At 32.6% G+C, this 15351-nt stretch overlaps 1 protein-coding gene across 1 annotated transcript in view; it reads left to right on the forward strand.

The window, feature by feature from the left end:
- Window positions 1-15351, forward strand: part of LOC132703458 (disintegrin and metalloproteinase domain-containing protein 12) — a 51751-nt gene that overhangs the window by 33127 nt on the left and 3273 nt on the right. The window contains exons 2-13 of the mRNA XM_060672723.1: window positions 2037-2137; window positions 4039-4194; window positions 4660-4935; window positions 7794-7967; window positions 9242-9411; window positions 9469-9617; window positions 9673-9998; window positions 11979-12151; window positions 12207-12347; window positions 12408-12609; window positions 14365-14560; window positions 14614-14746. Of these exons, the coding sequence (XP_060528706.1) occupies window positions 2037-2137; window positions 4039-4194; window positions 4660-4935; window positions 7794-7967; window positions 9242-9411; window positions 9469-9617; window positions 9673-9998; window positions 11979-12151; window positions 12207-12347; window positions 12408-12609; window positions 14365-14560; window positions 14614-14746 (2197 nt within the window). The remainder of the gene's footprint in view (window positions 1-2036; window positions 2138-4038; window positions 4195-4659; window positions 4936-7793; window positions 7968-9241; window positions 9412-9468; window positions 9618-9672; window positions 9999-11978; window positions 12152-12206; window positions 12348-12407; window positions 12610-14364; window positions 14561-14613; window positions 14747-15351) is intronic.

A 15351-nucleotide genomic window follows, 5' to 3' on the forward strand; every position in this document is an offset into this window, starting at 1 on the left:
ATATCTTGCAACTTCACTTAAGAAATAGTTAGAAATAGAATAGTTTGTTCTTCATATGGCTAATATGAGCATTCCAATTTAGCTGCTCGTCAAGCATAAGTCCTAAATATTTTATTTTATCGACTCTTTCCAAAATCATTTATCTTAATCTTAAAGTTATTATTTTTTTGTTTAAATAAAATGTATTTAGTTTTTCCATGTTTGTTTTTTATTTGTTATTTAATAGCCAGTTGTAATATCCTTTTAAGTCATTGCTTGTTATATTTGCCAATACTTCTAAATTTTTTTATGTATAAATTAAGACCGTATCATCTATAAAGCGCAGACTCAAGAGATACAAATTATACAAGAGGGGCCCAAGGACGGAACCCTGAGGGACTCCAAAATTATTAACCATAACTCTGCTACTGCAGTCCTCCAGAGTTACATATTGTCTGCGGTTGGTTAAGTATGTTCTAATTAGATGTGAAATAATTCCTCTAAGTCCCATTTGTTCAATCTTATCGATTAGCAAACCATGATCGACAACATCGAAGGCTTTTTTTAATTCCACGAATACATGGTATTAAATTCATAGTGGCATTTAGTGTACCACTATTAGATGTAAATCCGTACTGAAACGGGTCAAAAGTAGCATGCCTTTCTAGAAAACACGTCACTCTATCCTTCAAAAGAGTTTCGATTATTTTTAGAAAAGTACTTATGAGTGATATTGCTTCTCGACGTCCTCGACTCCGATTTATATATTGTACATACTGTAACAATTTTTAGTTCCTCTGGAAATTCTCCAGTAACCAATATATTATTTATTAATAATACTAAAATAGGTACAATGTATTGATTCAGGTTGACAAGATCCTGATATGTTACACCATCGGCATTTGTTTAAACGATTTTTATATCATTAGCAATCTCAGTTTCACTAGTTGGTTCCAAAAATAAATATTTTTACATGACACTTCGTTAAACGTTAACATCGTGCTTAGAGAATTTTTCTCGTCCTCAATTAACAATATCTAACCCTATATCTGTAAAGTTTTTATTATATGTACGAGGTCTTCATTACTTGTTCTTCTGTTACTGTCTGTTTCTAACTTTTTTATGCATTGTTTGGTTGATTTACTCCTAATTAAGGAATTGACAATATCCCATTGTTTTCGTGAATCATTTTCGGCTTTTGCAATTTACGTTGAAAGTTTGGTTTTTTAATGTTTTTATTCGATTATTTATGTTATTTTTCAAATTCTTGAATTTGATTTTTAAATGGTTTTTATTTGGATTGTTTTTACAGTGTTTATATGCATTATCTCTTTGTTTTATTAATTGTATTAGATCTGGTGTAACCCAGTTGTTATTTATTCTTGCATAGCATAACCATTATTATAACTTGTTCCGAATTTTTTAGTATTTAATTTGTTCTTTTCTTTTTAAATCGACCAAAATGTATTCACCATTAACAGTACTACACCGTTTATTTCAATTAAATTTCTGTCAGCGTAAATTAAGTTAAGCTGCAAACTAATTGATGACCTTGAACTTTGTCGAATTCAGTCGTTTTGATTAGTTTTGTGTATTCTGAACAATCATTGGATATACTTATTTCAAATAAGTTTGTCACAAAAAAAAATAACACAAAAAGCTATTTTAACGTGATCAAATTCCTTGAAAAATATGCTTCACTATGCTTCTAAAAAACATCAAACACTGACTTGTTATTAAACATAGAAAATTAATGTGATTTCTAAATCTAAATTCGCTATCCGCTAACCTAGGTGTTCAATTATTGGTTTTGATCTTAGGGTAAATTAGGAGTGGGTACGACAATGTGGAACCGCTATTACCGTTAAAGTAAACTGACTCTAATAAGAGCAATTTTTATAAACGATCCACCAGTATTAGGTTAACGCTCTGGGTTTACGTCCGTTTCATTAAACAAATTTTGCAGCTGTTTAATTTGTGGCAAATAAACGTTACAACTTTAAATTGGCGTCGGCGAAAATATAAATCCACTTTTCAACTTGTCCTTTTTGTTCCAGCTGAACAACATCCTGCCGTAGATTTTAACCACCATACACTTGTTAAGCCGAAAATATACCATGGAAGAGAGAAGAGGCAGGTGTCGACGACTGAAGAGAAGGTAAGGACACATTTTTACATTTTGTGGAATAGTTTTTGTTTCATTCGTTTCACTATTTTTCAAATTAAGTTTAAAATTGATGGGTGTAATGCTATTTCTAGAAGGGAAAAATATACTATTGAATCTCGAAATATTTTGTAACCTTGATTTTTAATCTTGACAGCAATCAGCAAAAGACTCTATTAGTCTCTAAATGTAGACGACTCGCCTTATTTACTATTTCCCATAAAATATGAACTATGTTTAGGTTCACTACAATCAACACTAGCATTTTATTGCGTTTTATCAGCAAGCGTTTTGTTGGAGCGTCATCTTTGACTAAAAAGCATAGTAAAATTTGCTTAAAAGGGACCGTAGGAGGTTGGATAAAAGTCAAAGTTTTTGGGCATGAACTGTTTAAGGATCATTTTGATGATATAACATTAACTAACCAAAACACAAGAAACTCGTTAAAGTCAAATCGAAATTCAATTACGAATTATATTAAAATTTTTGGCCATTATTGTTAAAGTCAAATCGAAATTCAATTACGAATTATATTAAAATTTTTGGCCATTATTGTTATCAAAATAAGGACCCCAAAACCTAGTGAAAACCGCATCTAAACTAAACTAAAATATGAATATAAGAACTCAATACACCAAATAAAAAGCAAACAAATAATACTTAAAATGAAAATAACATTTTGTGTTTATTTTTTTACTTTATGGTCGCAACCCAATTTTTAAATGCCTTCTAATTCTCTATCGATCAGACATCGATCATAAAAATAAATTCGGCGCCCTCGCGACAAAAATCAGCCAATCCCTTTCCGAGAAATAAAATCGCTGCCGTGCATCGTGGATACTGCATACTATACCCAGTAAAATTTAACACATGTGTCGATCTTAACTAAATAAAAAATTCAAGTAAAAGTACTACAGTTAACGATTATTCACTTCAATAAATTATTTTTATTTACTTCGAATTTTCTGTTAGGATAGATAAACAAAAGTTTATCTTTTTGGGCTTTGCTTGCTTTGATTTGTACATTGCAATTGCTTCTGATTACTACAGATAACGCGCACCATATTCTTTTTTTTTTTCTGAATCGATATTCTTGTTGATTTACCTTGATGTTGTATTAAAAGTTCTGGAGAGCTGAATATGGCATACAGCCGTGTTCCAATGGAGACCAAATATATTAAGAGCAAATTTTATTTTGAACTCAGGCAGATAAATTTTTCCAGAAATTAAAATTGACCATTTAAGGACACCCGGCCCTATTTCGTAAAGTAATTGTGGTAAAGACTTGAGGTGAAGATACTTATGGGACTAATGCTGAAAACTAATTTCAAATTTGTAAAAAGAAAATAATGTTGCCATCTTTGGAAATATTTTCTGTATACTTTCAGGATATTATTAAATACTAATTTTCGTTCTTTTGGCAAAATATATATAAATTTAAGTCATAAAATAATTAATAAGTTTTTACAATAACGAAGAACAATAACACAGGCAAAATTCCAGTTTACAGCATTTAAGACATATTTTTGTGAAACAAACATTGTTAAGTATCAACAAAAACGCAAGGAAATTTTAGCAAATTCGAATGAACAAAACCCTGGTTTGAACAATTGATAAATTAATGTTGTCCATTGTGAATCATTTTACCGCAGTTTACTTAGGAGATTTTAACACTGTATTGAATCTTCTGAAAATCAAAACAAAATCAATAATAAAAAATCAATAAACATTGTTTTTAATAATTATGAGGACCATTTTCAGTGGACCATTATTATTATTATTGTACAACTCCGCGCACTGCTGCTTTTTTATCATAGTAGTTTTCCTTTCTAAATCTTACGTTTATCATAATTGAAATGACATGCCATAAACCAAGGATTATTATTAAATTTCAGGGAGGTGCGCATGCGAATTATGTGCAAATTACGATGGAAGTTGACGGACAAGAGATGATTTTGGATTTGACATTAAACAAGCAACTTATCCCCAAAGGCTTTTTCCAGAAACATCAAGAAAAGGGAAAGTACAAAGTGCGTAGGCCGTCTATTGAGGTATGTATAGATATCGTGGTCAATCATCAAGGGTAACCAAAAGTAGAACCTCGTAATCCTTGCTATAAAGCTCCTATTTGGAAGGCTTCATTAAAATTAAATATAATATTGTGATCGCATAAATACCAATTTGGTTGTTGCAATTGTTGGAAAGTAATTTTTTTGAGACATGTTTCTTCAATAATTTAAGGCATTTTGTTGATTTGATAGAAATACTGATCTGTTTTATCAAAAACGGCTTTGTTTTTAAAGTCATTGTAGTTTCATATGTAAGCATTACTTTCATTAGTTTTAGTTTATGCTCCTACATATAATAGTGTATAATCATTATTGCATAGTCAGAATCATGTAATATTTTAAGTAAAGAAATATTTTTTAAAAAGTATGAGAAAATAGCAAACTAACATTTTCCATTTATTGGGTTACTGTTACGCGTTGAAAATAATTAAAAGGTCAACATTTTAGGAAGTAGATATCTGCCATTACAATGGAAAAGTCAGAGGGAAGCAGAATTCTTGGGTAGCATTATCCACCTGCGATGGTTTGTCCGGAGTGATCTTTGATGGCATCGAGATGCGTTACATAGAACGAAATAGCAAAAATTTAGGTTTAAGCGTAGAAGATGCGCATTTTTTATACAAGCATTCTGATTTGAAAGAACACAACAAAACATGTGGCTATTCTGGTGATGCAAGTGATCCGCGCTACAAACATGCTGCCACTGATAATAAATTCTTAAGGGTAAGTTAGCATTTCTTGTAAATTTGTGTGCAAATTTGCTTAAATTGGAATTTTTAAAACCCTTAGCTGGACACCTGAAATCCAAATTCAGTCTGCACTTCAAATTGGAATCATTGGGTGTTTATGAATGTTTTACTATAAACCAAATTAATGTAACGTAGAAAAAATGGGATTAAGATCAAAAATTAATAATGTCCGAAGTGATTTCCGTCTTGCAGCAATTGTGATTTAGTTTCAAGTTCGTTTTATCATATAGAAAGCACGCTTTACGCTTTTTGCATTACTATATTTTCATCCTTTGATAATGATGATAATAAAAATGTTAGAAAAATTATAATAAATTTGTAAACATATCCTTCGATATATAACTATTTGGAAGTGAAATTGAAATAAATCTATCATCAATCATGGCGAAATTGAAAGAACATTCCTTATTTGAAAATCTCGCACCAGCTCGATAACTACAAAATTATTTACTTGGTTTTCATTCTAAGTTCTACATACCAAAAATATTGTTAGCTAGTTTAATGTAAAAAATACCTTTCTAATATTTTGTAAAATTTATTTTAGAATTCTCAAAACTAATTAAAAAGTATATTAGACATACTTACATTACGAGCGACTGAAAAAGATTATCAACGTATTGGATGAATACAACCGAAACAATCCAATCGCTCCTCAACCCGTGACTCATGTATGGGAAATGCTCGAAGTGACTTGCATAGTGCAGATTGTGCACATGCATTTCTAAAAAACTTTTGGAATTTTTATAGATTTTGGCTGGGGAATTTCGCAAAACTTTTAAATTTCAACATGAAAAATTCTCACTTGGCCAGATACAAGATACAAGTACGCGTCGTCAAAATTTAGAGATAAAAAGCAACTAACGGATTTGTCAATGTCCCGAATGAAACCCGACTTATTTTTTAATCCACGAGTTTTAAACTGTATAAATAATAATAATTAGAAGCAAATATAGTATTAATGAATTAAATGCCTAATTACACACTGATCTAGCGTGCGGGAAGCGTCACTTTATCACTTCAGTTTCCTTTCCCACGGATCTGAGCCACTTCGGACATTTCCGGGATTTTACCGCACGGGTTTGGGAGCAATCGAATATTTTCGGAGGTATTTCCCAAAAATGTTCCCAAAAGCTAACGGTCGTAGAAAAAATATAGTATGCAACACGTTCGGTAACTTTTTGAGTCACTCGCTCCGCTCGTGTCAAATAAACTCGTGAGTCAAATGCCGTTTACCGCACTTATTGCATAATATACTATGTTTTATTAAAATACGTAACCTCATTGATTTAATATTGTTCTTTTTGAAATATTCAACAGAACAAATTAAACTGATTCAATTATATTATTTCAGTAGAATTTCAACACCTTATTATTCACAAATCTGGCGTGGCTAAAATGTCACTTTGAAACGTTAGATTCATTAACACTATCGCGAGATAGGTACGTTGGTCATGAGTTGGGACGATCAGACACTTAAGTCAGTGAATGTTCTCTTGTTTTTGACAAAAACATATCCCCGTAGCACGAGATTATCAAATTTACATTTAATATTAAATTTATTTTCTTCGTGACTACTTAAAGTGTATGTAATTAGTATTGCAAGTAAAATTTTTACAGAGGCAAAAACAATTACAAATTTGGGGTCGAAGACTAGAAGCTCTAATATTGCAAAAATAATTAATATTGAAATTACAAATTGAAAATATGCTGAGAAATTTACAAGACTGTATATAGGCATATTATAAATAAAACTCGTTTTAAAAAAATAAAAGGAAGTACTTATAGCTCTGATCGATCGATGGATCCACGTTTTGTTACATTTGAAAAGATTCTATTATTCTCAATCGAAATAAAAAATAATACACGAAGCAAATATATAAAAAAAATACGTTAGGGTCTGGTAAGTTCTTGAGTGAAGCTCAGACAGTTTTCTGCTAGCTGCACCACGCCAAAGGTATGCGTATAAGGTTCCGGAAATGAGGAGGAAGTTCCGTTTACATCCTTTCCCAAAAGCGTATCTTCCAATCTTTAAAGTCGAAAGTGTCGAGCCAAAGCAGAGCGACGAATCTAGATAAAACTCTATATGGAGAGAGTCACAATAGATCATTTTGATCGCATTGAAGGCAGACCAATTGCTATGCAAATTCTCCCACGTCTTAATCTTAATCTGCAGTGTTAACTAGTTATTACTACTACTGCTACTAAGACTTCATGTTCATGCACTTGCATCATGTTTGCTTTTCCCCTTGCGAAAGCGGTTCTATCCTTTCCAAGTTTCGGAAATGTCGCGTCACAGGATTACTCTCGCAGAATCGCGCGCTATATCCTAGACAACGAATTCGTGCTTGAAATAGCACTCCTATAAAAGCCCTTCTGCTAAGGGTTGGGTTTGGTATTGCTTAATTTCGATTCCATTCCTTTTAATTTTTATCGTATTGGAAAGAGTGATTTGACTGTTTTCAAAACTGCTTTCACAAGGTAAAATTAAAATTTTGTAGTACCATTTAACGGCTCTTAAAAACTAGCAAAACTAAGAAAAAAATTAAAAAAAAAACTTTTTTTTGCTTGCTTCTTTTTCTTATTGTGCATATAATTAATATAAGGCCACTACTGTGGCCGTGCGTGCATGCCCCGTTTTAATTATATACAAAATAACATAAACAATCCAAGAAGCCAGTGGTAATAAGCTAGCGTTGGCGGCCTTATCTGCGTTGAACCTTAAAGATCGATTTTGTCGGTTCATTGGAATTCTAGATACCCTTCTGCCTGTGCTTTTCATAGTGAAAAACAAAAACACCTAACTGTATGACTTATTTGTATATTCTTTTTTAGTATAAACGAGCGACTGAAAATAGTGAACTGATACGAGGTCCTTACAATGCCAACAAGGAGTCCAAATACGTCGAATTGATATTAGTTGTAGATAATAGAGAATTTAAGGAGTTGGGGGAGAACAAAAGAAAGGTTCTAAATCATTGCAAGAACATTGCCAACATTATTAACGCGGTAAGTTAATATGCAGTTAAGTTGAAAATTACCCTTGCAAGTGTAGTTTGTATTGAATTTGAGCGAAATGGTTTAAAGAAAGGTATTGTATAGTATTGTACAGAGCAAAAGCAGACAGCGTTTCACCAAAAAAAGTTCAATCAAAATCGAATATAAATAAAAATATTTTTATAGAACAGTTTAACAATAATATGTGTACACACAAACTATATGCATAATTATATAAAAAAGCACATCTAAGTTTAAAGAATACTGGAAAAAATTGATCCAAAAATAGACAGAACCATAAGTACAAATACAATCTTTATTTCAATTAAACGCTCAAAATTTTGAACAATATGACTATCTCTTATTAATTCTAATTGAACAACCTATCCTACCTTGCTGTCAAGGTGTGATTATTTTTTTCAACTTCTATAAAAAACGTTGACCTGAGTAATACAACATGTAAATTGGGTGTCTTCTTTTATTTTCAATTGTTTCCAATGTTCCTTCCAAGCACTCCCGTCACTGCACCGTATCGTCAGTATCAATTTGATAACAAAAATTGGACCTATTATAAACGCTCTATAAAAGAATTTTTGTAGAGCGTTTTTAAAATACAAACAAAAAGTGATCGTCGATAAGTTTCTGTTGAATTTCTAGTAGCAATAGTCGAAATAGGTATATATAGAATACCATACATATATATGATATCCGGTCGTCAATTTTTGGTTATTTTTGTATATCTCCATGTAATTTCCCTTGGCTATTTTAGAGAAATTAATTATATTCCCTAACTTTTGTTGAAAACATAGCTTCAATTAAATCTTTATCACATTATTGAATATTTGAAACTTTGGAAATAAAATAGTTGTGTGTAGACAAACTGAAATAATTATACCTATTTACTACTTATAATACATTAACTGTTAAATTTTCTAAATAATAATTTTAAAAAAGCTTAATATTTAGGTGTAGGAATGTGATATACTTTTTAAATTGTCTTCCAGAAGAAAAAAAAAAGAAATTTGCATTATTTTTTATTTCCACCACCGCACGTCCAATCTCTCATCCACTATGAATCACCTTATACGATCAATAATGTTAATAATAAACCATTCACTGTCTAAAAAGAGATGGTTCTTAAACGAGACATAGTAAGCAACATTTACGCAATTTTCGAAATTTCGAAACTGCAATAATCAGTTCATGGACTTTCCGCAAATCTGATTCTTGCATATTTGACATGAACTGACGTTCAAGTTTTTGTTGAAGTATCTTATACTTTTCAGCTTTACTCGCCTTTGAATATTTTTATCGCTCTAGTGGGAGTAGTTATATGGAGTGAACATGACGAAATTACATTTTCGACAAATGGCGACACCACGCTCACAAACTTTTTGCATTATAGAAGAGAAAAACTAGTTCCGGAACACCCCAACGATAATGCTCAATTACTGTCGTAAGTATTCTTTAATTGCTTATATGTCCTTAATAACCGAAACAATTAATTCTGCAGCAAATTTAATTTCGATCACGGGGTTGTCGGTAAGGCTTTGAAGGGGCCGATCTGTACTTATGAATATTCAGGTGGAGTCAACACTGATCATTCCCACGTAGTTGGTCTAGTTGCAACTACTATTGCTCATGAAATGGGACACAATTTTGGTTAGAATCTCAATGTTTTTCTTATTTGCGGTGTAATAATTTTGTCTTATTTTAGGTATGGAGCACGACACTACCGAGTGCAAATGTCCAGACGAACGGTGTATCATGGCACCCAGCAGCTCAACCATTGCTCCTACCCATTGGTCATCTTGTAGTTTGAACTATTTGCTGTTGGCGTTTACGCATGGTATGGACTATTGCTTGAAAAACAAGCCCGAGTTTTTATTTGACAGTCCGGTGTGCGGCAATGGATTTGTTGAACCCGGGGAACAGTGCGATTGTGGACTGCCCGAACATTGTGATAATACATGTTGTAATGCTACAACGTGCATGTTGCACAGTAATGCCAGCTGTGCGACTGGCGAATGCTGTGATTTAACTGTAAGTAACACTAGTTTTTTACAGACAAAGCATACATATATGGATATTTTGAGATCTAAATGGTGAACTTTTTAAAAAATAAACCTTCAGTGACCCTCTTTTTGTTACGCAATTATACTCTTGTTGATTTCAATTGATTTTTCTCGCTAGATTCGTTTTAAATTTTTGCTTATGCTAAGCGATATAGCCTGTTTTAATTGAACCTTTCTAGACAAATGCACATGTGGAAAAAAATAATTTGAGTATATTCTTGCCAATTCTACAAAGAATTAATATAAATAATAAAATCGCTGAAAAATATGGATTCAAATGTTGGGGATGGTATATCTAAAGCTCTTATTAGAAAAACATAAATATTTTACTATGTCACTGCTATATTTGGTTAACCTGGTATTCTCCAAGGGAGCCTTCCCGGATATTTTCAAGCAATCCTATTATCCCTCTATATAAATCAGATTTGAGAAACCTAATGTCAAATTACTGGCCAATGGCATTAGTACATAGTGTGCCCAAAGTCCTTGAAAAGTGTATTGAAATTAGATTAAAACAATTTTTAGGAAAAAAGCATAGTCCGATCTTTTAATGACAGAAAAAAGTCTATTACTGTTTTACTGGATTTGGCCAAGGCATTCGACACTGTGTCGCACCATATCTTGCTGGACAGACTTGTAGACTTAGATATTAGAGGGCTAGTAAAAAAACTAATTAAATCATGCCTACAAGATATGGAGGGTATGGCGTGCCACAGGACACGGTTCTGGGGCCAATCTTGTTTACGTTATATATGATAGGAATATTTTCCATTTTACCGAAGGAAAGGATTGTCTGCTATGCGGATAATGCGGCATTAATTATTCTGGTATTCTGAAAAATTCTGGTAAAAAAATTGCTAGATTTTAGCCTGCTGTCCCTTATTTTAGAGGAAACCCAATGCATTAATTATTCCAGGATGAAAGCTTCTGACTTGGAACGAATAAAAATTCGTAATTTTGACTGTGGCTATCACATGAATTGTAAATGCGATTTTTACATAAATTCCAGCAAAAAGTTAAAATCTTTAGGGGTAGTTTTTTCCTTAAATGGGATGACCACGTCAATTATATCACGGTGAAGATTCGCAGTTATTTCATAAACTTTTTTATATTATGTCAAAGTTTGTCAAAGAGTTCCCTTATTGGGATATATAAAAATCTTTAGTAGAATTAAATTTATTTTTTTATTTATTTAATAACAATGCGATTTAATTTAATTTAATAATTTTAATTTACGTTTTCAATTTGCATATTAATATGAACTTAGCCATAACTAGTAAGGTGACTTGCATTAGACTGAATTTAATGTGCATTTGAGATATATTTTTTAATTGCTAAAATTAATGTTATTATTATATTAGGGCCTCAGCTGTTCCTTTTCTACATAAATGAATTGCCGTCACACTTTTCTGACATGACATTGGTTTAATATGCAACCACCACCATAAAACCAACCAGCCGCACTTGTAACCGCTTCCACTAGTAGGAAACTACACTCCTGGAGTTCTTTATATAAATGGCCCTTATTACAATGTGAAATATTTGTAAATTTCTTGTCGCGACTAATATTTAAATGTAACATATAAAAGTGATAAGTCTCCAATTTTTCAGAACCATTGTGCAAGAAAGCTATTAGAATAACTAACAGACTAAGCCACTACACAGCTGTAGATTCCCTTTCAATTTTTTTCTGTTATTTAAGGCAAAACTCAAAAATCTGCTGTTGGAGTTGTGATATGTTAGACGAAATTTATGCTAGTAATAATAATAGTCAATAAGTTGAGGGTATATTTATACTGCGACGTTAAAATGGTGCTAAAAACTGCAATAGGCAAATAAAGACTTTATTAATATCTAAGTAAAAAAGTCTCAGTACTTATCTCATCCCTACAAATGCAGGATTAATGGGGAGCCCGTTTCATATATTTATATCAAATTTGTTTTGTAGACCTGTAGGCCAAAGAATGCAGGCACATTATGTAGATCTGCCGATTATGAATGTGATTTACCAGAATATTGCACAGGTCAATCGGAATACTGTCCCGCTGACATTTACAAAATGGATACTGAAGTTTGCGACGATGGTCGAGCTTTTTGCTATCGCGGATTTTGCCGCACAAGGTAATCTAATTTTTCCTAATTATCATTTCACAATGGACATGGTATTTTTATTTAGAACTGACCAATGTAAGTTACTATGGGGCGAGACCGGCAAGTCGAGCGATGATTTATGTTACGAAATGAACATGAAAGGCGATCGATATGGCAATTGTGGGTACAACAAATTCAACCAGTCCTATTTCAAATGTGACCAAGAGTAAGTTGTAAAATGAAAGTGGTAGAATTTTGATTCTATATTAATTTTGTATTATTTTAGGAGTGCATTGTGTGGAATGTTGCATTGTAAACATTTAAATGAAAGGTTAGAATTTGGAATGGAATCTGTATCAATTTTGTCACATAGATTTATTAACAAAAAAGGATCAATCATTCCTTGCAGAACTGCCATTGTAGATTTAGGTACAAATCAAATTGATCCCGGTTTAACTCCAGATGGTGCCAAATGTGGTGAAGGAAAGGTAGGAAGTTTTCCACAAGCTTTGAATTTTACAGTAAATAGGAATAAAACCTCATTATGCTTTGATTGTTTGGTATGGATTTCAGAGAAATCTTTCTTGTTAGTGAGTGCAGGTGGTACCACCCGCGTTTGGATCAATTTACGGGTTTTGCTTATTATTATTCATCCCTAGGGCATTCCTAAAAGGAAGGGGATTCTATTTTAAGAAAATCAAAATTAGACATAATGTACATAATATATTAGGTATCCTTATTTTTAATTAAACATTATGCAAAGAATACATTAAACAGAAATTAAATTATAAAAAAATGATAATTTATAAATCATAATTCTTTATCATCTGAGGACCTAACGTTATAATTGACGGGTTTGAGAGATCAAGTAGTCAAGTTCGCACGTTTTTTCCTCATCTTCGATGGCATGCTGGAAGGTGTTTCTCCAATTCTCTCTAGTCATTTCCTTAATGCGTTGATAAGACAGTAACTTAAGGTATTGAATCTCTTGTGTGTGCTATAAGATTTAGTTCACAATTAAGTAACAAGTAAGAGGTTAATAAGAATGTAAATGACAATGTGGCAATTATTAATTATCCCCTAAAAATCCAAAGTCCAAAAGCTCCCACAGGAGCTATAATGGGCGTCTCCGTTAATACTCGTCTACTGCCATCTTTCTTGTATTTGAAATTGAAATAAACAATAAGAGAAATAATTTATATTTGTCGAAGTTCTTCATTTAGTTGTTAATTAAAGTGTACTTACTTTGAGCATGCATATCCTACTACTACTATCTTCCTAGATTCCGTTTTTACTTTTGTGACATCTACAACATCGCGCTATAGATAGTACTGCCATATCTAAGTTGATGCAACAAGGATATGTGCAGGATATTGACGCTCCCCGTAAATTTCGCCTTTCTTTTTTATATATTCTACCTTCCATATTTCATATTTGGACCAAGTTATTTGCCAGAGTCTAATCACCTACCTAATATAAATTACTCTTCAATACAACAAAAAAATGAAGGTTAGAACCAAGCAATATCGCATAACATTTCCATTCGCTAGATCGTCGTTTCGCTAGTTACCTGTAACACGAAGCTAAAGGTGATAATGGACAGCCCTAAAAATTTGAAAAAAAATTTAGTAAATCGGCCAAACAAAGTTGATACAAATTTAAATCTTTTTTATCGTTAAAAGCTATCAATCGTGCTATAAGTGACGCTATTTTAGTTAAATAAAGTGCGTTTCGTTCCGAAGAAACAATGCATTTGGGATCCGCGACGCGGTTATGTTAAGATAAATTATTTATAAAGGTATATTATTAATAGATATAGTAGCACCATTGAAATTCAAACTTAAGAAATAAATCACAAAAACTGGAAAACGCATTTCAGAGTATTAAACCTGTTGAAATAGTTGAAAAGTACATCATGGGCAGTTTGAAAAATATAGCCAAGAAACACCACAAAATCAAAACATAAACTATGTTAGCTTTGTTTCAACCGCAGTCAGACACCGGTTTGGAACTGTAAATTCCTGTCACTCAACTGACTTTACGATGAATATTTTTTGCCGGACAGAAAAATCAGTTTAGTGACAGGAATTTACAGTTGCAACTCGATGTCTGACTACGGTTGGAACAAAGTTATGTATGGTTTCACGGAATGAGCCTAATTTTAGGAATAAGCAAAATTATTATTATGATGGTATGGTTGGAAACAACATAAACAAATAATTATAATAACATTCCTTTTTCAGATGTGTGTAAATCAAAAATGCATGCCTGTCTTGAGCCTTCGAAAGCAAACACTATCTTGTGAAAAAGATTGCAATGGTAATGGATGGTGTAACAACAAAGGTCACTGTCATTGCAAGGAAGGCTTTGCTCCGCCCTTTTGTGAATATCCTGGCCTCGGCGGGTCGGAAGATAGTGGACCAACTGCTGATCCAAATGGTAAAATACATCAGTTCAATTGATTTTTAGGTGTCACATATTATATATTGCAGCTCGACAAGGGGTAGTTAAAGCGATGTTCATCTTATTCCTCGGAGTAATACCTACATTAGCTCTACTCGCATTTTTGTCCTACTATGCCAAATATAATTTGAAACTCGGCAGGAAGTTATCACAACCGGCAACGTATGTAGAAAAGTGTTTTCAGCATGTGTGGTCTTTCCGTAAAGGTGTTGGTCCCTTTTGTAATGGCTCTACCATCCCTACTGTTTGTGAGCAAGTGTCACGCAATAAGCCTAATTTAGAAATAAGCAAATCTACCCTAATATCAACAACTAACCCCGATGGTATTGTCAGAAGTAACACAATCACAGACGAGTTTAAACATAAAGTTCTGGATAGAAGCAACGTATTATATAATAATGATGATATAGTGCTGGCTCCTCAATCAGAACCTACATTTCGACGAATGTCTTTTAAAAATTTGAAAACGTTCAAATTAATTAATATTGTTGGTGCAAGCAAAAGCGGGGGAAGTGCCCCCAAATTAGATAGGTGCCTACCAATTGTCACACATGCATCACCAATCATCATGGCAAATTCATCACAGAATCTTAATATAAATTCTTATAACATTGTCGGCACTGAATGTGCCGATAGTAACCTAGGTTCTGTTGCAGGATCAAAAGTATGTGTAAGAGATATGGCAAAAAAAATTAATTTCAATTTCTCCAAAACCTGATTTTGGAGTGTGGGCCAACACAGACAATAACTGTGATAATCTTTCATGT

The sequence above is a fragment of the Cylas formicarius genome, unplaced genomic scaffold (genome assembly GCF_029955315.1).
Source record: "Cylas formicarius isolate icCylForm1 unplaced genomic scaffold, icCylForm1.1 PGA_scaffold_6__28_contigs__length_40554024, whole genome shotgun sequence".
Taxonomy (NCBI): domain Eukaryota; kingdom Metazoa; phylum Arthropoda; class Insecta; order Coleoptera; family Brentidae; genus Cylas; species Cylas formicarius.